Source organism: Macrotis lagotis, chromosome 1, assembly GCF_037893015.1.
Source record: "Macrotis lagotis isolate mMagLag1 chromosome 1, bilby.v1.9.chrom.fasta, whole genome shotgun sequence".
In the NCBI taxonomy this organism is placed as follows: Eukaryota; Metazoa; Chordata; class Mammalia; order Peramelemorphia; family Peramelidae; genus Macrotis; species Macrotis lagotis.
In genome coordinates this window covers 168,840,480-168,863,632 of record NC_133658.1, presented here as the reverse complement: position 1 = coordinate 168,863,632, position 23,153 = coordinate 168,840,480, and the positions used below count along the sequence as shown (strand labels likewise).

Genomic DNA, 23,153 nt, shown 5'->3' with positions numbered 1-23,153 from the left:
ACACCATTCCTGGGTCACAGGTGGAACTGCTTCTGGGAAGTTTTTTGGTGAAAACTGGTATTTAAGCAATCTAGTACTCTAACTACCATCTAAAGATCTGGGGGGTATGATGGTCAGAACTCTGGACCTGCGGTCAGGAAGACCACCCAAATAGATGCTGGCTAGTTTTATAACTCTGGTCAAGTCCCCTCACCTCAAACCAGATAATATGTGTAAAGGGCTTTGAAAATCCTAAAGATATATGCTAATTATTTGAAAGTCATTTACTAAATGGTGCTTCCTTTCCAGTAGCACAATATATTAGATATAGTAGGTACTCAATGTTTATTGAACTGAATGAAACTGACTGAAAACTCCAATATAAACCTCTTTTCCTGCCACACAGAGCAAAGAGAATTAATTTCCTCTCCTACAGCCCCATAGTTACCTTCCAGAAATTTTTTGACTTTTCTCTGCATCCTATCCATCCTTCCTTGAGGAAGGCCTCACAGTGACCCTGTGAGATAAGATTCTTCCTGTATTAGTCTCATTCTAATAAAAGAAAAAAAAAATTAAGGCTCTTGGATGCTAAGATGATTCCATTTGTCCAAAGTCACATAGCTAAAAAGTGGCAGAAACAAGACCAGAACTCTGATCTAATTCCAATTCAAATGTTCTTCCTATTCCCAGAAATACCTATCCCTCAGCAACACTATTCCATTCACCAATGGATAATTGGCCACCCATTTTTTAAGAAGTAACAGGGGCATCTAGGTGGCACAGTGGATAGAATACCGGCCCTGGAGTTGGGAGTATCTGAGCTCAAATCTGGCCTCAGACACTTAATAATTGCCTAGCTGTGTGACCTTGGGCAAGTCACTTAACCCCATTGCCTCAAATAAATAAAATTAATTTTTAAAAAATTTTAAAAGTAACAAAGCAGTTTGTAATTCAAATTAGGACAAATGAGTTAATTGTAAAAAAAATGAAAGTTTACAGAATATTGGAGAAGTAGAGGGTAAAATAGTTATATACTGAAGAAATTTGAGAGACAGTTAAAAGGTTAGAACACATGTAAATAGGACAAGAGAGGTTTGAGAATGTGAGGTAATGATTGTCTGAGGATCAGAATTTAAACTTGAACTTTTCAAAACATTTTTGTGCCTAAAAAGAGAGTTTAGACCAACTAATTTTAAATAGGATTTAGATGTTTTTCAAGAGAGATATTAATGCTACCTTATTTTGGTCCAGACCTGGGGAACTCCTAGTTGGAAACTTGTGTAAATTATAATCTCAGGTTCACTGGGAGGTTAAATTACCTTTTTTTCTGGTCACAAAGTCAATATATCAGAAACTAGACTTGGACCTCTCACCATTAAAAAAAATAAGGTTGGAGTTTGACCTTGGTTACTTTCCTCTGGTCCTGGAATCCACTCAGTATAAAATAATGAGCTTCAAGTAGATGACCTTCAAAGTTCATGTATGATCTGTATTTATTACTATTGAGTATTCTTAAGTCTCTCTTGTAAAAATGTGAAGTATGTCATGTATACTATGACCTTTGGAATATCTTTAAATGACATTCTTTTTTTCCCCTCACAACTAGATCTTCCTGGTTCGAAAATCTTCTAAAATGCAAAAGAAAGTCCTCTCACTTCGTCTGCCCAAAGAATTTGGATCATATCTCAAGGAATTTGCAATAAAGGAAAGCACATATAGTAAGTAGTTGATACATGTTTTAGTTATCAGTTGTATGATCTCTACCACTATTCTGGGGGCTTCCCTAAAGTTTTTAGGAAAGGCTATGACCAAGGATGATCAAATATTCCTATCTAACACTGCATGACTATCACAATATTTAACTTCTTAAGTGAGCTAAGGTGAGAGGGAAATGCACATGTATTCTTGGACTGAAGTTTGCCTTCTATTAGCCCTCCAGTCCTCTGTTAAATGTCAGTCATCAAAAGTAGAATTCATTCCTTGGAGGTTTGAGTGCAGAATTAACTCTTTTCCTCCAAGTTCTTTTCAAACAATTTAAACCAGAAAACACTGCAATTCTGTTTGGTTTGTTCTTATTACTTATCAGGCTTACAAAGCCTCAGTATAAGCCATCTTCACAAAAGCCAAAGATTTTAATAAAGAGGGAACAAATAGTTCTGGTGATCCTTCCAGAAACGGAAGGCAAGATAGACCAGCAGACCAGAAAAGATTTATCTGGGTTGAAATTATGTGCAAAGTTAGCAATTAGATTCTAGTTCTACAGCCTTCCTTAAGGTTAAACATGCCCTATGGGGATAGTCTCATCTTTCCATTAGAACTTTAGAAATTCAGATTCTATCCCATTGTTTGACCTTACTGCTACCCTTTTAAAGAAACAAAATTTTTTTCTTTTTAAAACAGATTTTTGCTTTGTTGTCTTTTGTTTTTATACCATATTACCTCCTTTACCACTCCCACTCACCTGAGAGAACCATCCCTTTAAACAAAGAATTTTTGAAAAACAGGGAGAATGGAAAAAATTCAGCAAAACCTTCATCCTAAAAAGTCTGATATTATATACAATATCCTACCCCTGTGACTCCCAGCTCTGCAAAGGAGTGGGGAAGATACCTTCTTATTTATCTCCTTTGGAACCAAGATTGATCACTATAATTTTTCTTTTTCTCATTGATCACCTTACCTTGTTTTTCCAGCAGGTGTGTCTTCTTGTAAAAGCTTGTTGACATTTTTAAACTTTATTTAATTCCAAATTGCTTTCCAGGACAGCTGTACCAATTTAGTTTCCCCATAAGGAAAAAGGGAAACATGATAGTACCATTTTAGTTTCCCCATTCAGTTTTGCCAGTTACTTGAGTGTAGCTTTCCCTTTATAACATTCCAACATTGGCTTTTCCTATCTTTGTCAATTTTCTAGGTGGTAAAATCCGATCATTCTTCTAAGATTAATGGTAGAGATTAGAATTTAGGAATTCATAACTTTTTTTTGGACCAAAAGACCTTCAATTTTGGTTGTGAAGCCACATGATTTGTACATGTCAAGTATCTTATAAGACCATGTCTGCATTAAACATTGACATACAAAGATGCATGCATAGTATTATTAGGAATATAATCTTAAATGAAACAGCACAGATTCCTTTATTACTTATAATGGAATCAGCTAACAGGTCTATTAACTATATATATGTGATGATATTGGGCCCAACATAAGGTAAAAATATTAAGTCAGTGTTTGAGGTTCATCAGATAATTGTTAAAAAAACAATAGTTCTTACCAATTGTGATCTTTCTTAATATCCAAGTGAATTTAGCCCCCCAAAATTGTTTTGCAGAAAATACTAAATTCTTGCTCTTTAAAATCCCACCCTGTTGACAAGAGGTTCCAGGATACCTCATTTTTCCCAACTAGGTTTACACAGCCCCAAGTAGAACAACAATATGCTCCAAGGGTTGGATTAGATTGACTAGAGAATCATCCCTGGAAATGACTTCTATCCTATATTAAAAACAGCATAGATCTGAAATAATCAGGACCTGCTTTATGTGTTGTGATTGGAAAGCTCTCTATAATTTCTTAAATGTTCTGTGAACTTTTGATTTTAATATTTTGATAACTATTTTAATATATATTCTTTTACACATTTAAAAATATTATTCTGAAAAGGGCGTTTATAGGCTTCATAGAGTGCAAAAGAGTTCTATGACACTAAAAAAAGGTTAACGAACTCATATTTTGTCTTACTTTAGAAGTTCTCATACCCACAAATTATTTTTTTCTCCAATCTTCATGGAAGTCCTAAAGTGCCCTCAAAGCCCATCATTGGAGATTCTCTCTGTGTTCTTGTCTTAAAATACCTATGATAGTAACAAACGTGTTAAAATATTAATACCTTGATGGATTAGTTTATCAGAAGTCAGTCTACTCCAGGGCCCTGCAGGTGAATAAACACCAAAGACTTGTGATAGAAGGAAGGAGAACAAAAGTCACAAGATACAAACTTCCCCTTCTTTATTTGCTTGATCTTTAAAGATGAAAACATTACTTAATTGTACCAATTCATGGTCATTGGGGGAACTGGTTTTAGTTTCAGTGATCCTGTGGCCACAACTCTGACAATAGTAAGGTATCACTTCTTCTATAACAGGCTATCCCTAGCTCCCTCTGGAGAGATCCTCAAGAGTAAGCGTTTTATTTGGGTGTTCTGTTGGGGAAAGATGAAAGCCACCTCTCTCAGCCTTAGTCCCCTTAGACTGACTTGTTCTTTGAAACTTGGTCTCCCAGATGGCCCTTTGAAAAATGTTGGGTGATAAGAGTGAGAAAGATTTGAGTTAGCTCCCAATCACCATGACAACCAAAATATTTTCATCACAAAACATATTTTCAAGTCAAGTTGACAATTTACCTATTTGAAACAATATTTTGTATTTCTAAACTCTTAATGCAACAAAGAATTTGGCGAGGCTCTTCTAATTTTTTTTTATAAAGTGATGTGATATAAATTGCTTTTGGTTATTTAGAATGTTGGAATTTTTTTCCTAGTCACTAACTCTCAGACTTCCCCATAAGAATCTAGGATAAATTTTCAGAGGGATAAATGGATCTGCACAAAGGAAACATTTGTTCCTGGTAGCTATGCTATTTCTACCTCCCAGTCCTGTGTCCAAATGGTTTTTACCCACCAAGACTCGATCTCCATATAGTTATTTGCTATTGCTTAAATGAAAGATGTTTTCTTTGAAAAGGAAATGTCATTAGAGAATTATTTTGCAATATATAATCTCAGTAATGTGATTTCCTAGGACTTAAAACCCCCTCACCACTATCTATAAAATGAAAGTGCTAAACTAGCCTTAAGGTTGTTTCCAGTTCTAAATAAATCTTTGATCAGGCTGTATGATCCTACATTCCATTTTGGATTAAATTACATTTCAAACCTTTTCCAGTAATTTAGAAAGATCCCTATTTTAAGGGTACATTAAATATGTGTATGTCTGAGTCATTCTCGCTGAGTTCATCAGATAACTGCTTCTTCAAAGCTTTTTTGGATGTCTCCAGAATTTTTAAATGGGCTTTTACCAAAACTTAGGGCATTTTTGGCCCTTCTGAAATGGACTTTGAGAAGCATTGCCAATGAGCCACAGGGCCCAGCAAGCTCAAAAGGGTAGAGGGACTTGGCACATTCTCTGTCATATTCTTTTGGCATTGGTCAGCTTGTCCCTCTAACCCATCTTCACATCTCTACCTCAACCTTGTTTTGTTAGTAAAAAGTTGTGCAACTGACTATGTTTTGATCTGTTTATGAAGCATTAGAACATGTGCAGGGAAAAGAGGGATGGAACTTCATGTGGACAGACTATCTGTAGCCTGTTTCTGGCTGACACACATAATATCCACAGCTGGTTTTGATTAAATAAACAGTAGTTTGTTGAAGATGGCAAAATCATTCCTTCTTACAGAGTACAATGTCTAGAGGGCTTTTGTGTGTGAGCCTTTCCCATTTTCAGGGTGCACTTTGGGAGACTGACCTGGTTTCTTTTATCTCTCTTTTCAGCTTTTTCATTGGAGGGCTCTGGGATCAGTTTTGCTGATTTATTCAGGCTCATTGCTTTCTATTGCATTAGCAGGTAAGACTCTCTTCATCCCTCATAGTCATGAGTAGCATCAGTCAAACTGCCATATGTATGAGACATACTACTTCAACATTGCCTGATTATTAAACAGATTGGGGTAACAGCTGTTCAAACATGTTAATTGCCAGTAGAAATCAATATGAATATACATCTGACTAATAAGAACAGTCTGACCAGTTCCAACTAGAAACTAAATTGCTCTCCCTTGGCTTCCTAAAATATAAATTCCTATTAATATTATACCTTCATAAGGGACTTTCCATCACTCTGAGCCTTCTTTAATTTTACCCTTAAACCAAAAGAGATTGGAATGAATGATAGATCAAAAAATGTATGTTTAAAAGTCCCTGGTCCTAATCTGAATATTATTAAAAGATGGAAGTCATTCTTCAAATGTGGATGCCAAAATTGGGCCAGTAAGTCTTAGGTGGTTGTATTTGAGGGGGATTTTGATGCTCACTTTTTCCACATACTTTTCTTTTAACTGGAAAACTTTTAGAAGTACTTACATCTCCATTATCTAACTCTAAGGTACTTAGGTATTTAAATTGGAAGGCATCTTAACGACATCTAGTTCAGCTGCTTCATGTTGTGAGAAAATTAAGACTCAGAATTTGGGAGCATTTTTTTGGTGGCAAAGCATTTTTTTGTTGGACTTCAAATCTTTTTTTAAACATACCAGCATTCCAAGTTTCCAATACCACTTAAGTCATTGTGAAAAACAAATTTAGCCACAGTGTTTTACGTCACTCCTCTTCATATTGTAGAAGTCATTTTGTTTTTATTTTCTGTTGTTTGATGTTGAGTGAAGCTATGTGAGGATTACCATAGAACAGGATTTTAATTATGGGCAGGTTGCCTCATGCTAGAGTGATTGATTAATTGGGGACAAGGTGAGGAGAAGTTTATTTCTTAGTAGTAATAAGTCTCATAGTAATAAATAATAGTGACTCGCATTTGTATTGTCCCCTAAGGTTTGTAAAATGCTTTATATGTCATCCACCAGCCCTGTGAGGTAGGTTTTGTTATTATCCCCTTTCCACAGATGAGGGAATTGAGAAAGAGAAAGGAATTCAGTGACTAGCCTCAGGTCAATCACTAAGGTCTGAGGCAAGATCTGAGCTCAGACTTTCTTGACTTCAAGTCCAATGTTCTATCAAACATCTTTTAGGCTACAGGATTTCATTGCAAATTATATGATGAAAAGTATTAAACAACCAGTAAACCTGGCTGCTCTCCTAAAAAAAAGCACGATTTTTAAAAGTCTTGCTCTTAAAAATTTTTTTTTAATTAAATTCATACCAGTTATGTTTGAATGAGGGCAGAGAGTCAGGGTGAGGAAGAAAATAGGCACCTCCTATGGACCAAGTCCTTTATATTGTATTCTTGTAACTACCTAGTGAGGTAGGTGCTGTTATTATCTCCATTTTAGAGCTGTGGAAACTGAAGTAAACAGAGGTTAAATCACTTGTTCATGGCCATACATGTGCCTGGGGCTGAATTTAAACCCAGGGCTTCTTGACTCCTAGCCCAGCTCTCTATCTGCTTTATCTCTATCTTGCTTGCCTAAGCATAAGTCAAAACCACAGTGGTGTGGACACTCAGATTATGTATATTGATACTTTTTTTTAATATGTGTATGAATGCATTTCTAAACTTGAAGCTAAGCTTGCCTTGTGCTTCAAGTTTAGAAATGGAATGAAATTTTGGCCTAGCAAAAGGAATTTTAGTTTCCTGTTAAGATATAAATTATTGAGAGACACTAGAACCGTATCATATGGTGTTCTAAGTCACTGTAGTAAAGAAGCTCATAAGGAACATTGTTGTGATGTTTTGAATTCCCAAACCCTCTACTCATTAATAAAAGGTTTACTTAGCCATATTAAGGAAAGGAGAATGAAAAAAGGAGATAGTCTTGCTCCAACTACAAATAACTTTCTCTGTCACCCTTAGACTGGCCGAACTGGTATGCAGTTAAGACTGAGGGGAAGCAACACCTGCCTCTCCCTACCATTTTAGTTCTTGGTCCACTAGCCTAAGCCTTAGCCCCTGAACCAATTAAGTCTCAGTTTTAATCCTTTAAAGAAAAACCAGCCTAGCTAGGAGCGTATAATGATACATCAAAGACACTATCTCTTTTCTCAGGAGTTTACACTTTGCTAACAGACATGAAGGTGATTTAAAGGAGCATTTTTTTAAAATGATAGCTTAGTATATTAGATATACTGGACTTGGCAGCTAAAATATCCCTCTTGAAATCCTTTCCCTAGCACTTACTAGCTAACATCAGCAAAATGCCTAACCTCTCTGAGCCTCATATGCCTCATCTGTTAAATGGGGATGATTATACCTGTATGCTTCACAAAGTTATGGTTCTGCTTAATTGCGATAATTGATGTAAAGCCCTTTACAAACTTTGAATTGCCCTATCAATTTAAGTTAATATTATACAATAGAATGCAATCCCCTTGAGGCCAGGGATTGTTTTTCCTTCCATTTAGTATCTTGCATGTAGTAGCTTTTTTTTTTTAGTTTTTTTTAGGTGCATGTAGTAGCTTTAAAAGTGCTTCTGAGATTGATCTGAACTTCAAACCTGTTAAAAACAGAGGTATTTGGAGTTTATGATTTCTTTCACACTACAAGTTGCTCAGTGATTTACTTTGGCTTTAAGTGTTAGGTTCTCTAGTCTTGGCAAAAAAAACAAAAAACAAAAAAGGGGTGGGGCAGGGAGAGGGAACATATTTGTAAATATTTTAATTGGTTTGTATTCAATCAATTAGCCAACAAGTTTGTATTAAACATGAACTTATTCTTGAATAAAATTAGGGAGACTGGTAAGGAGTAAATTAATTCCAGACATTGTGAACAGCCAGTGAAAAGGCATGGAAACCTTAGCTTCCAGAAAAACTCAGCCCAGTTGCCATGTCCTAACCTACAACCTTTTATGATTCCATACCACCTTATCATTTCACCCCCCAAAAAGTTAATAATTCTATTTCTTAATTACTTGTGAGCAGAAGTTTTTCTCCTGATAAGATGTAAGCTCCTTAAGGGCAGAGATTATTTAAATTTTGTTATTATTCCTAGCACCTGGTTCATCTTAGGTGCTAAATAAAGGTTGATTGATTAATAAATTTCAACCTAAGAGAGACAAGTAGCTTTAAGGCATAAATTATCAAGAAAAACTAGAACAGGGGTAGCTAGGTGGCACAGTGGATAGAGCCACCAGCCCCGGAGTCAGGAGTACCTGAGTTCAAATCGACCTCAGACACTTAATAATTACCTAGCTGTGTGGCCTTGGGCAAACCACTTAACCCAATTGCCTTGCAAAAACTAAAAAAAAAAAACAAAAACAAAGAAACAAAAAAAAACCTAGAACAGTATCATGTAATGTTCCAAGTTCTATATTAAAGGGTTTATAAGCTTAAAACTGAACATCTTTTAAGATTTTTTGAAACCTAGGTTAAATAAATATTCTTCTAAGTTGATATTTGAAGTTATGATTTATATAGAAATCATTCAAAGAAAGCCTCCATCTTAACTAAAACTTTTTTTTGTTCTAGACTTATCTGAAGAGCAAAAAATAGTGCTTATAAAAGTCAAAAAATTGGAGCTAATCATTGTTTAAAACAGAGTCTCTTAACCTTTTGCAGTCTAGTGAAATCTATGGTCCTGCTTTCAAAATGCATAAAAAATAAAAAAAAATATAATTACAAAGGAAATCAATTATTTCAAAATATAATTATTATTTCTTTTTCCAAACAAGTTCACAGAACCAAGGTTAAGAGCCCCAGTTTAAAGAAAATAAAAGGGGAGAGAGGGGCTTAGAATAGATAGAAGGTCTAGATTTAGATACTGGATCCCCTAAAAAAATCCCCCAGTTTATAAAACTATTTCACATTTATACAATAGCCTTGTAAGGCTAGAAATGCAACATTAGATAACTACAGAATGTTGGTGCTAGAAAATCCTTGACTAAGATCACTTAGATAGTTAGCAGATAGGTTGGCTCTGGAATTAGAGGCTCTATGACTTATGATCTTTATCAACTTGGATAAGTCCTGTCCATTTAATAAGAGGATTGGCCCTACTGACCTTTTTTTGGAATTTTTAAAACAATGATTTATTATGAACTTATTAAATTTCAATACAACTAATTAAATTTGAATTATATTTCCCCTTTAGCTAATTTAATCTTAACACCTAAGAAGTTATACCCTTTTTCCTTTCCTTTAGAGGTTTGTTGTTTTTTTAATTTATTTTGAAATTTAAAATTTTTCCCCTAATCTCACTTCCCTCCCCCCACCCCCCACAGAAGGCAGTCTGTTAGTCTTTACATTGTTTCCATGGTATGTATTGATCTAAGTTGGATGTGATGAGAGAGAAATCATCTCCTTAAGGAAGAAAAATAAAGTATAAGAGCAAAATTACATAATAAGATAATGAATTTTTTAAAATTAAAGGTAACAGTCTTTGGTCTTTGTTCAAACCCCACAATTCTTTCTCTGGATACAGATGGCATTCTCCATTGCAGATACCTCAAAATTGTGCCTGATTGTTGCACTGATGGAATGAACAAGTTCATTAAGGTTAATCATCACCCTCGTGTTGCTGTTAGGGTGTACGATGTTTTTCTGGTTCTGCTCATCATGCAAATCCTTCCAGGCTTCCCTGAATTCCCATCCCTCCTGGTTTCTAATAGAACAATAGTTTTCCATCACATACATATACCACAGTTTAAGCCATTCCCCAGTTGATGGACATTCACTGGATTTCCAATTCTTTGCCACTACAAACAGCTGCTCTGGATATTTTTGTACAAGAGATGTTTTTACCCTTTTTCATAATCTTTTCAGGGTATAGACCCAGTAGTGGTATTGCTGCCCTAATGATCTTTAAGGTCTCTTCTGGCTCAGTAATATGGTCCTTATATGGAAATATTAAATTTGAGTATATTTATCCTTTTACTTGACATTTTACTCATTTGTTTTTCATTACTAAAAGCACCAAGGTTCAGAGTTGTCAAGTGTCCCAGGCTTTGTGATCCCTAAACCCCTAGCTGCCTTGTCTATGAATAAGAAGCAGTATCATTGCAATAGTTTTGTAAAGAGAAGCTCATCTCACCTTAAAAGTATGAAATGAATTCACTGGGGAAAGTTCAGATTTTGTCTCCTCTGTTTGAAGATAATGTTGGTGATTTCCATTAACCTCTATCTATGTTAACCAATTAGAGCATTGTGGGAATATATCAAGGGCTGATTTTGACCTTCATACCTGTCCAATATAGAGAAAGTCAATATTCTTCTATTACCAGCTTTTTTCCCCCAACTCTCTCGTCTGTGCCATCTCACATTTAGCTGAAGTTGGTTACAGATGACCAGAACAAAAAGGGTACTTTTATAATTAAATAAAAGCTAACATTTTTATCATAGCTATAATTTGAGTTTGCAGAACTCTTACATTGTTATCTCATTTTTATCCTTTTAAGAACAAGCTTTATAATAATAGCTATTGTCATCACTGCTTTTCAGAGAAGAAAACTGAGGCATAGAAAGATTCTGTCTTGTCCAGGATTCCATAGCTAGGATTCAGATTCAGGTCTTCCTAACTCTCTAGTCCTGTACTCTTTCTCTAATACCAACTAGATTCCCCAGTAGAAGAGCAACAGGATTATTTAAAAAAAAAAAACAACAAAATCTGATTTTGACCCATTTGTGTCTGTCAGTCAATAAGTCAATACTTAATTTATTGAACACCTACTAGGTACAGAAAGACAAAAAGTAAACAATTCCTAGCTCTTAACAGTCTATCCTGAGACCTTTATATAGAGTATATGCAAACAAAGCATTTATAAAATAAATACATGTTGGTGGTGGTGGTGGTTGTTTTGTATGTGTGTTTATGTGTTTGGGGATAGGTTAGGGAGGGGAGTAGGATGCCTTGTCATCTGGGGTGACCAGCAAAGAATCATCTTTGACTATGAAAGAAAGAATTTTTATATAAGGGAGTGTTCACTTAGTTCTGATTTGGCTTCAAGGCATCATCTGGTAGAATTGGAAAGGGTGACTTGTAAGCTACAGGTCTTCTACTACCTCAGGAATATTTCTTCTTACAAATTATAATTACTGTAAGCCCATAATGCATATTGTTTACTTGCATTAATGATCAGTTTTCTGTAATAATAATAATAATAATAATCAATTGGGAAGGCAGTTTGATAAAGCAGCATGGAAAGAACAAGGCCTAAGAGTCAGAAGACCCAGACTGTGTGTAATTTGCTATGTGATCCTGAACAAATTACTTAACATCGTGGGGCATCAAATTTCCCCATCTATAAAATGGGGACTTGAACTAGATAATAGTAATGTTCGTCCTTCATTTTGCAAAGAAGACCATGACATCAGGGAGGTGATGCTATGAGAAGCATATGAATTGAATTTGAATAAGGGGATGCTGTGCTAAGTCACCAGCCTCACCTTCTTCTCCAGAGCCATCTGGGTCTAGTGGCCAGATATGAATCAGGACAACTAGAGATGGCCCTGGGAGTAGGATAATCAGAGTTAAGTGACTTGCCCAAGGACACACAACTAGTAAAAGTCAAGTGTCTGAGGCTGGATTTGAACTCCTGTCCTGACTCCAAGGCCAGTGCCCTATCCATTGTGCCACCTAGCTGCCACCTTGCTCTTAAGTAGTTCTGATTGTGTTGAGGTGTGTCTAACCAGTTTCCAATTCTATTTTTTTTCTCCTTTATTTTCATATCATTTTAAATGTGATATGTGCCATCAGGAAGTTACTGGGTTTTGTGGTTTTATTTCAGATCAATAAATATTAGCAATGATGAGCTAGGTTCAAGGCAGTGTCTGCTGTACCAGACAAAACAATGGGAGGGTGGTGAGGACTATTCTGCCCAGAGAGCTGAATGTCTCTGCCCCCTCTGCCAGAATTCTACCTAGCAAAAGAGCATGAAGTATTTGATGTAAATAATTTATACCTAGATATTCAACATGTCTGGTCTGTTGAATTACTTTTGAACTAGCAGAAAAACTGCTGCTTTCCTCCAAAACCTCTGGTGTAGTAGGAATAACCCTACAAACTATAGATGATTCTCCCACCCTGAATGTAGCAATAGGGACAGTAAAGTGACAGGAAGTGCTAAGATTTACTGTAATGATTAGCTATAATGAGACTAGCAGAAAAAGGAAACCCTATTGAATGGTGAGCTTTTGTCTCATTGGAAATTTAAGAGAAAAAAATGCTCAATGGAATTAAAAATATTCTTCTATCTTTTAAAAATAAAGGGATGTCCTACCATTCACCCTGAAGTTGCCTCATGCCATTTCAACAGCAAAGACAGAGACTGACTTGGAAGACCTGGCCCAGTTGGGATTGAGTAAGTATGCTTCATTCTTGTTTGTTGTCACATAAAATAATGAATGAAAAGAAACATCTCTGGACTATTGTAGATTGAATGGCTTACAATGAATGAAATAATTTATACTCATAGTTAAGGAACAATGACATACATACACATGTATATGTGTGAGAATGGATACACAGTCCATATATATACCCATCTGAACACCCTCACTTCTTTTTTTCTTCCTCCTTTTACTCGCCTTGTGACCATTTTTGCCTTCTATTTTAAAAGCAAGAACTAAAGATGAAGGGCCAAGCATAGTTTGACTGCTCATTAACTACTCTGGCAAATCTTGGCAAGGAGAAGGCCTTGTGAAGGCTGACCTCTAAGCAGATCTTGGCCTCTCTGTAAAATAGCTTTCTGTATATTCCATGTTTCTTTTCTTTTCTATACTACCTTCTAAGGAAAAGGGCAAGTTTTGACCTGAAAGGGAAGGGCTTCATGTTCATTCAGTTCATTAGTTCAAGTTCTTCTATCTCTAGTGAAGCACAAAGCTTTGAAGAAATTTGTCTGCTCTATGAGAAAAATGCCAGTATATGTTTTTATAGTAACATCTGTCCTACTTCCTCTGCTATGGTACAACTTGGTACCATGGTGTTCTAATTCTTGCCCCTTATGCAGAAAAGTCATCGTTAGCAGCGTCCCATTCATCCCTTCCCTGGGCCTTGTCCTCCCCCTCCTTCACCCACTAACCCTCATTCCTTCATGCTACTTGGACCTACCCTGAGGGAGGCTTTTCAAAAATTGCCTGGTTTATGGTTCCCATTTCAGTCTTTTTTGTTCCATTGCTTTGGGGAGTTACATAGTGAGTTTTACTGTGCAATACACAGCTGCTGAGAATGAAGAAAATAAGTGCTTTGGATGTCCACCTTTGGCTGTGTCAATAATTATTGAATCAAGAACCAGAGTTTCTGGCATATAAAAAAGATTTGATACCTGATCTAGCAAATTCAACAGGCATAGTTTCTCCCTAGATGTTTTTTCTTTAGCTCTAAAGATTATATCTTGAAGTGGGTGCCATTTGTGATAGACAGAATGTAGTATATATAGCCTTCATAATTCATAGGGCACTCTGAACATAGCCACAGATATTTGTTGACCTCTTTAAATTTAGGTTTCTTTAAACAAGTTGCTGAATTTTTTGAAGATTCAGATGGTGAGGTTAGAAAAGGAAATCCTGGCAGACATCTCATTACCACCTTAAAGCAGTGTATTCCTATGGTATTTTGTTTGACCCATCTTAATTCCACCAATTTTGAAATTGGTCTATAAATATTCTTAAATCTCTTCCTTGTATATTTATTTTTATTACCCTATTTAAATTGAAAGCTCCTTCTGATTACAGAGCCTGGATTTTCCTTTTCTTTATATCTGTTCTTCCCTGTGGTACTTGATATAGAGCATATAGGAGGCACTCAACTGTACTTGATACTGTCCAAATAGACAGACCTCTTTAGTAGAAGTGTGACTGGCAAGCTGATAGGCAACATTAGTAAAGACAGATATAACTATTGATATATTATATACAACAGACTTCCTAGACTCTTATGAATTAAGAGGGCTGTGGAAGACATCCAACACAAACCCCAATCGGCTACAGAATCATTTCATCACTTGGTCCTTTGATGGTTTCTTACTACTAGCCAACATGGAGTGTCTACCTACTACTACAAACTAGTCCTTGCTCTGGTTATACAAATCCATTTTAATGTCAGCCTGGTAAAATATAGAAAGATTTAGTATAGAGGAAGAAAAATAAAAATCTTATTTAAAACCAAAATTAAAGGCTTATTATCTATGTCACTCCTTTTCCTTAATATATTAGAGAAATAATTGTAAATGTTATTTCAGACCACATAAATCCTATAAATAGTTGCCTCTTGGGCAACTGAAGAGTGTTGAATACTTATAGCCATGGCAATAAGGCTCCAGAATTTGGGAAAGATATTTACTGGACCACAAAAAATAAATGAGTGCATTTGCATTTCAAATTTTCATTTTTTTCTTAAGTTGGGTTTTTTCCTCTGATTAATATTATGAACATACATACTTCTGTACATAGATACACACACACACACACAGACTGACTCTCTCTCTCTCTCTCTCTCTTTTCCTCTTTGGAGTTTTAATGCTGAGCATGTCAAACCTCAAACTAATTGTGTAACAGTCACACACAGCTGCCTATTCTGTCTACTTAAAGGAGAACTGTGAGGACATGATCATTTGGCTTAGAGCTACATCTGCCTGGAGGCATAGCAGAAAAAGCTATTTGGGAAAGGTGCTGTTTCTTTGCAAGTTTTATAGTCAAGCTGTGGGCTTAGTTTATGGTCCATTTCAAGCCTGAACTAGTAACAGCATTATTCTATTTTGTTTTTCAAGTTTGCCTGTCTCAGTAAAAGGGTTGGCCCAGGAAATTTAAATCTTTATAGGTGCAAAGCTCTACCCTGCAGCCCCAATATGAGCCTGCAGCTAGGTTTGGCAGTCTTCTCTAAATTCCAGTAAGAAATTTAGTAAAAAAAAAAAAAAAAAAAAAAAAAAAAAAAAAAAAGCCAATTCCCCAATGAAAAAGCTCCATGCTTCAAAGATGCTTGTTATGCTGCACTGTGCCTTTTTTTTTTTTAATGTGCAAAAGACCCACCATATTTACATTCTTGTGTTAACCAATAATGACTTTCAGATTTTTGGAACTCTCCGGCTGACAACAAACCCCTAAATCCTCCACCTCCTCATAGGCCTCTCCCCTCAGACGGTGTTTGTCAAGCTTCTCGTCAGCTTTGCCTTATAAATGGAGTGCATTCTATACGAACCAGAAGGCCTTCAGAGTTGGAGTGCAGCCAGACCAACGGGGCCCTGTGTTTTATTAATCCTCTTTTCTTAAAAGTGCACAGCCAGGACCTGGGTGGCAGCCTGAAAAGGCTGAGTCCAAGAACTGCAGAAGTGAATGGCACCGAGAGTCCTCGCTCCCCCCCACCCAGACCCCCACCCCCAGCTATTAATAGCCTCCCCACCAGTCCTCAGCTGTCCAGGACTGACACTCAGGCGAGCATGCCAGAAACAGTCAACGGGAACAAACACGGGAGCCTAGATTTCCTGGGAAAGAAGCCGGCCCCCATCCCTCCGCCTCGCCTGAAGAAGCAGGCTTCTTCTCTGGAAGGAGAAGGTGGTCGGGCAAAGAGCCTGAGAGCGGCGGGGCCCCGTGTGGGCCAGGTGCCGGCGCCCGGCGCTGGCATCGCAGGTGAGGCCCCGCCCGAGCCCAGGGCCGTGGGCTGCTGCCCAGAGACTCTGCCTCCCAGCTGTGAGTCACAGCTCCAGCGGCATGGAGGCAGGCAGAGGCTGAGCGACATGAGCATATCCACTTCCTCCTCCGACTCCCTGGACCTGGACCGCAGCATGCCGCTCCTAAGCTATGAGGGGGACACCACCAGCAGCCAGGAGGACTACGAAGGGGAGAGCGACCAGGAGAGCATGGCGCCCCCCATCAAATCCAAGAAGAAAAGGAGCAGCTCCTTTGTGCTCCCTAAGATTGTCAAATCTCAGCTGCGAAAGGTGAGTGGGGTTTTCAGCTCCTTCATGACCCCAGAGAAGAGGATGATCAAGAAGATTGCCGAGCTGTCCCGGGACAAGCGCACTTACTTTGGGTGCCTTGTCCAGGACTATGTCAGCTTTCTGCAGGAAAACAAGGAATGCCACGTTTCCAGCACGGACATGCTGCAAACCATCCGGCAATTCATGACTCAAGTAAAGAACTATTTGTCCCAGAGCTCGGAGCTGGATCCCCCCATTGAATCGCTGATTCCAGAAGACCAAATAGGTAAGGATTTATTGCTTTTGCTCTATGTTTTGCACTAGACTTAACCACTATGGCACATTTTAGATATGTTATCCTTTTTTTCCAAAGAAAACCAGAACAAGAATTATTAAAAATGAAAGGTACCTAAATTTGCTGTTACTAAATGGACCGTTTGGAAAAAGTGTATGCTGCTTGCTGTTAGACTTCTGGCTTATTTGGTTAACACTATTAAATAATGAATCTGCCTCCAAGCTGGGCAAGAGCTATCTAGTTTGAGGTCTGAGTGAATGCATTTTGCCTTCCTGTTCTTGGAATGACCCCTTCCTATTCATTGATTTCTTGAAGTACCTCTATCCCGATTCTCTCTCCCTTTGGAGAGGGAGGAGACTCCCCCTTCCTTAAAAGAAATAGAATTATAATTTAAACACAAAAATAAGCAAGAAAATTTTGCAGTATTTTATTTTCTTGAACCTTTTGCTCCTTCTGTGACTGTGTAAGTGGCATGTTTTGTGAGTCGCATTCATGTAAAAAGTAAACATCTCTGAAGGAGAGAAATTCTTTCCTTGTAAATTCATTCCAAGACTGAATTTGCTCTTAGCAACTTTGGCCAAGGTATTCAGAGGTGATTGAGAAATTGGCAGGTTGCCTTTTGTTTTTCATAGTGACGCAGGGGCATTTTAAATTTTCATTTAGAAAGCTGTGCAAAAAAAAGTGCTAATTTCATGGAATGCATATGTTGGACAGCAACACAGAAAAGGACTCCCAAACACTATAAGGCATTTCATAAAAGTAAAACTCTTTTCCTTCCCTTCAATAAAGTCTTATTTATTTGGTTTTTTTCCCCAAGAAGTAATAAACTTTGTATGGCATATGAGGTCTTTTCTCCAATTCTGCTTATTGAAACAAAAGTCACTTCTGGATTTCCATACCAAGAAATTGTTATTGTGGATTTTTTTTTCCTGTTTGTGGTTTAGCTGAATTGGAATCTCGGTTTGTTCTGTTCTTTGTCAGGGTGTGGTTAAAGCTGATGTGTTGCAGTAGGTTGTTACAAAGGAGGCTTCCCTGTTACAGCCTTTCCTCTAGAAAGGATTCAAGGAGAGCCTGTAGCTAGCTAGATGAGCATCCTCTCTCTGCAGGCCTCCCCAAGCTTCACTCTCAGGGATAACCTGGCTCTAGGTCATTTATGTGGAGAGGCAGTTTAAGAACACATGAAGTTTGCATTGCAGCAGTCTGTTTCCTTTACCCTACAGAAAGACTGCCTGCAAACAGCAAGGGCTTGTGGCTGACCTAAGCAGAGAGTTATGTGGCAGACCAATTCAGCCGTCCCACACAGAAAGTCCTCACAAAGCAACCAAGGCCCCAGCCTGAGTTTCTGCCTTGTGTTAAATTTCCCTGCTCCTGTTGGGAACCTCAACCAAAGGTGTTGCCTCGGGAACCGTTTCTATCAGTGTTCCAGAGAGCAGAAACTCAAAGTGTTACCTGCTTACAGTTAGTATGTGTAGAAAATATTCCCTAGACTTTCATCTTAGAAGTAACTCTGTCTTTAATTTAAGATCTAAGATTATGGTATTAGATTGTTCTCAGATAACCAGAGAACTTACTTTGAACTTCCTGGGAAGCATCTCTAAAGTTCTATCTAATCTGACCAAATTAAAACTTTGTCTAACAGTGGAGCATGCACTCAGCAGGAATCTCTGTAATTTGGTGGGGGTGGGGGTTTTTATTTCTTAATTAAAGTAGGCAAGTCACATGCCTCCTGCTTCTAGAATTAAATATGCCCAGTTTCCAAAACAGTGAAAACACTGCACTTATTAATAAGTTAGAAGGTAAGAGTAGATGAGAGCCAGTCAAACTAAAACCTTCTCATGATGAACACAATGGCAAAAGAAGTTGATGACCCAAAACATTTAGATAATTAATCAGTCATAAAACATACATGAGCTACTACAGTGGGACCTTTCTAACAATGCAAACAGCTAGACTGCCAATGGTTCTTCCCACCCATTCTCACTTCTCAAGTAGTATGGAGAATGCCCCAAGTGGAGCTCAGATAGTTTCACCTTATGAGTCATCCAAAGAATTCCCGGACTCAGAATGTATTTGAAACAGGTGCCGGCTAATATTAGCAAAACTATTATTGTGTTTTTGTTTTTTATTTTGCTGCAATACCCAAAGTAATGTGAACATGTTAATATTGTTCCTTCTCTCATATCACATCTAATGGATCAAACACTGGACTGGGAAAAAAGGAGGCTTCATAAGCTATGTGACCTGACCCTGGACAGCTACAATGACCTCCTGTAAAGTAGAGATAATAACAGTTCAGTCATTCTCAGAGTAGGGTTTTTTTATGAAAACTAAATGAGATAATATGAAAAATATAAAACATTTCTTAAATGTAAGGTTCGTTATTATTGTTGTTATAACACAGGAATTACTATAACCAAGTCAGTGTAATACATTCACTACCAAAAGCCAAAGTCGAATAGACTGGATTGATTTATAAATCAGTGCTTCCACAAGATCTGACTGAGTAGCACAACCACATTAAGAACTACAGCAAATCAGATGTGGCTTTGGTCAGAATTGTCTAGACATAGCCTGTGTTGCTCAACCCTAATTTAATGAAGTGAAGGAAAGGGAAGTAGAATTAGAATCATTGATTCACAGAATATTTTTAGAGCTGAAAAGGACCTAAGTAACTATCTTGTAATTACAAAAATGAGGAAACTGAGGTCCAGGGAGATGATGAGTTGCAGCTAATTTGTGAAAGAATCAGGATTAGAAACCAAGTGTCTAATAGTGGTCAGTGCTCTCCCACTTAAGAGTATGCTAAGTATTTTTTTAAAGCTATTTGAACCAAAATAGATGACATATCTACTTCAAAAATTTGTCAGAGCTAGTTAGATAATCCTTGTCATATCTAGGAACACTCTCCTAAGGCCACAGTTTGTTTCTCCTTTCCTGGTATGAATGAATGAATGAATGAATCTTTTAATCACTAAATCTATGCAAAGTAAGATAAAGAAGTCCCTGCTGTCAGGGAGCTCACATTCTAATGGGGAAGGTTTCAGCTGGAAATCAGCTGAAGTTAGAAAGTAAGAGTAGATGAGAGCCAGTCAAACTAAAACCTTCTCATGATGAAAACAATGGCAAAAGAAGTTGATGACCCAAAACATTTAGATAATTAATCAGTCATAAAACATACATGAGCTACTACAGTGGGACCTTTCTAACAATGCAAACAGCTAGACTGCCAATGGTTCTTCCCACCCATTCTCACTTCTCAAGTAGTATGGAGAATGCTCCAAGTGGAGCTCAGATAGTTTCATCTTATAAGTCATCCAAAGAATTCCCGGACTCAGAATGGACCTTAGGATGCAGGAACAATACAGATATTAATGCCTCTTCTTTAATATTATTTCTATTGATGAAGTGATATCAGTTTCTGATACAGAATCATTTCATAATGCCAAGGACTATGGGAACAGAAGAGCCAAAAAAAAAAAACTGAACAAAAGTTATCTTGGAACAACTTTTTAGTGGGTTGAATTATTTATAGCTATAAAATGTTTGCTTGGTTCACAAAGTTTTTATGTAAAAGAATCAAAAAATTAGGAGTAAATAACACTTTCTTGATTTTATCTGTGCTCATCTAATGTAACAGTTAACATTTAAAAAATTTTTTTTATTTATTTAAGGCAATGGGATTAAGTGGCTTGCCCAAGGTCACACAGCTAGGTAATTAAGTGTCTGAGGCTGTATTTGAACTCAGGTCCTCCTGACTCCACGACCGGTGCTCTCTATCTGCTGCACTACCTAGCTGTCCCAACAGTTAACATTTTTTTAAATAAATTTTTATTGATATCTTATGTTTTTTCCTTGTTGAATCTGCTTATTTCTCTCTGCATCAATTTATGTTAGTCTTTCCATGCTTCTGTATTCCATCATATTTACCATTTCTCAAAGCACAGTTGTCTTTCTAAATTGCACCTTAGACCTACCCAGCCATTTTCAAAATGTATCCCAGTAATGACAAGGGAGACCAAGTAAGAAAGTGGCTAAATGAAAGTAAACAAACCATCTGGGAAAAAAATAAATATGCAATGCTTGTGTTTAACTGATAGTGGATTCATTATTTGATCAGTAGCATGTTTTGGTACAAACTGCACTAAATTTGTCCGAAGAAATTTAGTCCTAAATTAAACTTAGCTATTTAGTCCTAAATTATTTAACCTTAGTTTAGTCATCTGTAAAATAGTAATCCTTGTGCTATATATCTCACATAGTGATTGTAAGAATAAAATGGAATAATGTGAAATACTTATAAAGCACTAAGCTGTTATACTAATATTACTTGTAGTTTTACTAATGTGATTTCAGGTACATATAAACTATAAAATTTAGTATGTATTGTTATACTTGTCAACACTAATACTCGAGTTATGATGATTGTGGGTTTCTGTAATACTATTATTTTTCACTCTTATTAATCTAGCAAATAATGATAATCCAAAAGTTTCAATAGTAGAACCTTATGCTAGAAAAGCTCATTACAGATAGATATTATTTTCATATACAAATGAAATCTCATTTAGTTCATTGCTTCATTCATTTTCCCATCTTATGTGAAGAATAAGAAAATTGTTCCAACTCTGAAATATTGGCACATTGATTTTCAATTTCATTCATTCATACTTCAAATATTTGTTTGCAAATTTTCAGTTCTTTGGAATACAGTACTGACATTGACCGAATATTGATGAATTAGTGATATAAATGATCACATCACATACCCAAAATGCCATAACTCTTATTCTCCCCTATACACACACACATTGATATATCGTATTTATCTAGATAAATGAATTGTTTCCTGATGTTATTGCAGTAAAAGATTTGTGCCAGAATAAAAAGATATTTTGTTTCAGTTTCCCTTTTCAATACTTTTTTGAGACCTTGTTTTTTGCATTTGATGCCCAAGATTTTACAAAGATATTTTCCTTGGTGTGTCATGGACTAGAATGAACAGATCTATGGACAGCTCTCATTATCTCCCTCTCCAGTTTCCATATGCACATACAATTCTAGGTGGGCTTCATTTATCACTTTCTAATATAAACTACTACTGATAGTTTGGTTACAATTATGGTTTGAAAAGAGAAACAATGTGATGGTAAGAAAGGGTCTAGCATCTAGTGTTGCCTGCAGCATATACTAGTTCTGTGTGATCATGGGAAGGTCACTTAACCATAGGCAGTTCAACATTGCTACCTATTTAGTCAGCTGACTTGAGACAAATAACTTCACTTGTCTGAGCCTAAGATTCCTTATCTATAAAATAAAGTTGAATTATTTTTGGGTGAGTCATTTTTGATTTATGATCCTATATTAGTGATCAATTGCCACAGTATCTATACCATGTGCCAACATTTTACAAATATTATCTTATTTGATCTTCACAACAATCTTGAAAGATGATGTTATTATTATCCCCATTTTACAGCTGAGATAGTGAAGGCAGATTGATTTAATTACTTATCCAGGGTCACTCAGTCTAAGGCCAAATTTGAACTCAGATCTTCCTGATACCAAGTCTAGCATTGTATCCACCAGACCTTGCCTCTAAGAGAAGGAAGCTTTAGGTGATAGTGAGATAGCTAGAGATATATCTCTTGTATGCATATATACCTGAAAGACAAACAAAGCATACCAAAAATAGAAAGTAGTTTAGCATTCTGAGCCTGCCTTCAAATTTCTAAAATATATTTTATTTTGAGACAATATAGTCACATTGCTTAAATAGCAGACTTCTATTTAAAAGAAAAGGGTACTTGTGAGAGTTTGTAGCTATTAGTCAATTAAGACTCCATGTTACTTAGATCATGCTAATAATAAATAATTATGTCCTTTCATCTAAGGTGATATTGCTGACCTACCATTAGAGGGTACAGGTTTTGCGTATTTATTATTTTGTTTTTGTGTCACTTCCCACCATGTTCCCTCCCATTGTCATTCCTTATTACAAATAATAAAAGAGAAAGTGAAAAAAGTCAGGTCAGCAAAACTAGCCAACACATCATTCAAGACAGACAAGATATTTAGGATTCTTTCATTTCCCTCCTCCCCTCAAGATCAGAGATGGATACATTGCTTGGAAAGTTTTGTTTGTTTTGTTTTGTTTTTCAAGGAGTGTTTCTAGATTTGCACTGATCTTTTCCACTCATTATTCCTCAGACTGTTTTATGATCACTGATTCTTGATGCCACCCCCAACTTCCTTGTATTTAGCTACTTTGCATTTATTGTATTCACTGTATATTTAGTGTATTTATGT

General features: G+C 36.7%; 1 protein-coding gene across 8 annotated transcripts in view; it reads left to right on the top strand.

Moving 5' to 3' along the window:
• The window catches only part of RIN2 (Ras and Rab interactor 2), a 230,083-nt gene that overhangs the window by 181,949 nt on the left and 24,981 nt on the right, over nt 1-23,153 (top strand). For all 8 annotated transcript variants that reach the window (XM_074209359.1, XM_074209358.1, XM_074209357.1 and 5 more), the window contains 4 exons: nt 1,586-1,697; nt 5,532-5,604; nt 12,909-13,000; nt 15,705-16,838. In XM_074209359.1, the coding sequence (XP_074065460.1) occupies nt 1,586-1,697; nt 5,532-5,604; nt 12,909-13,000; nt 15,705-16,838 (1,411 nt within the window). The remainder of the gene's footprint in view (nt 1-1,585; nt 1,698-5,531; nt 5,605-12,908; nt 13,001-15,704; nt 16,839-23,153) is intronic.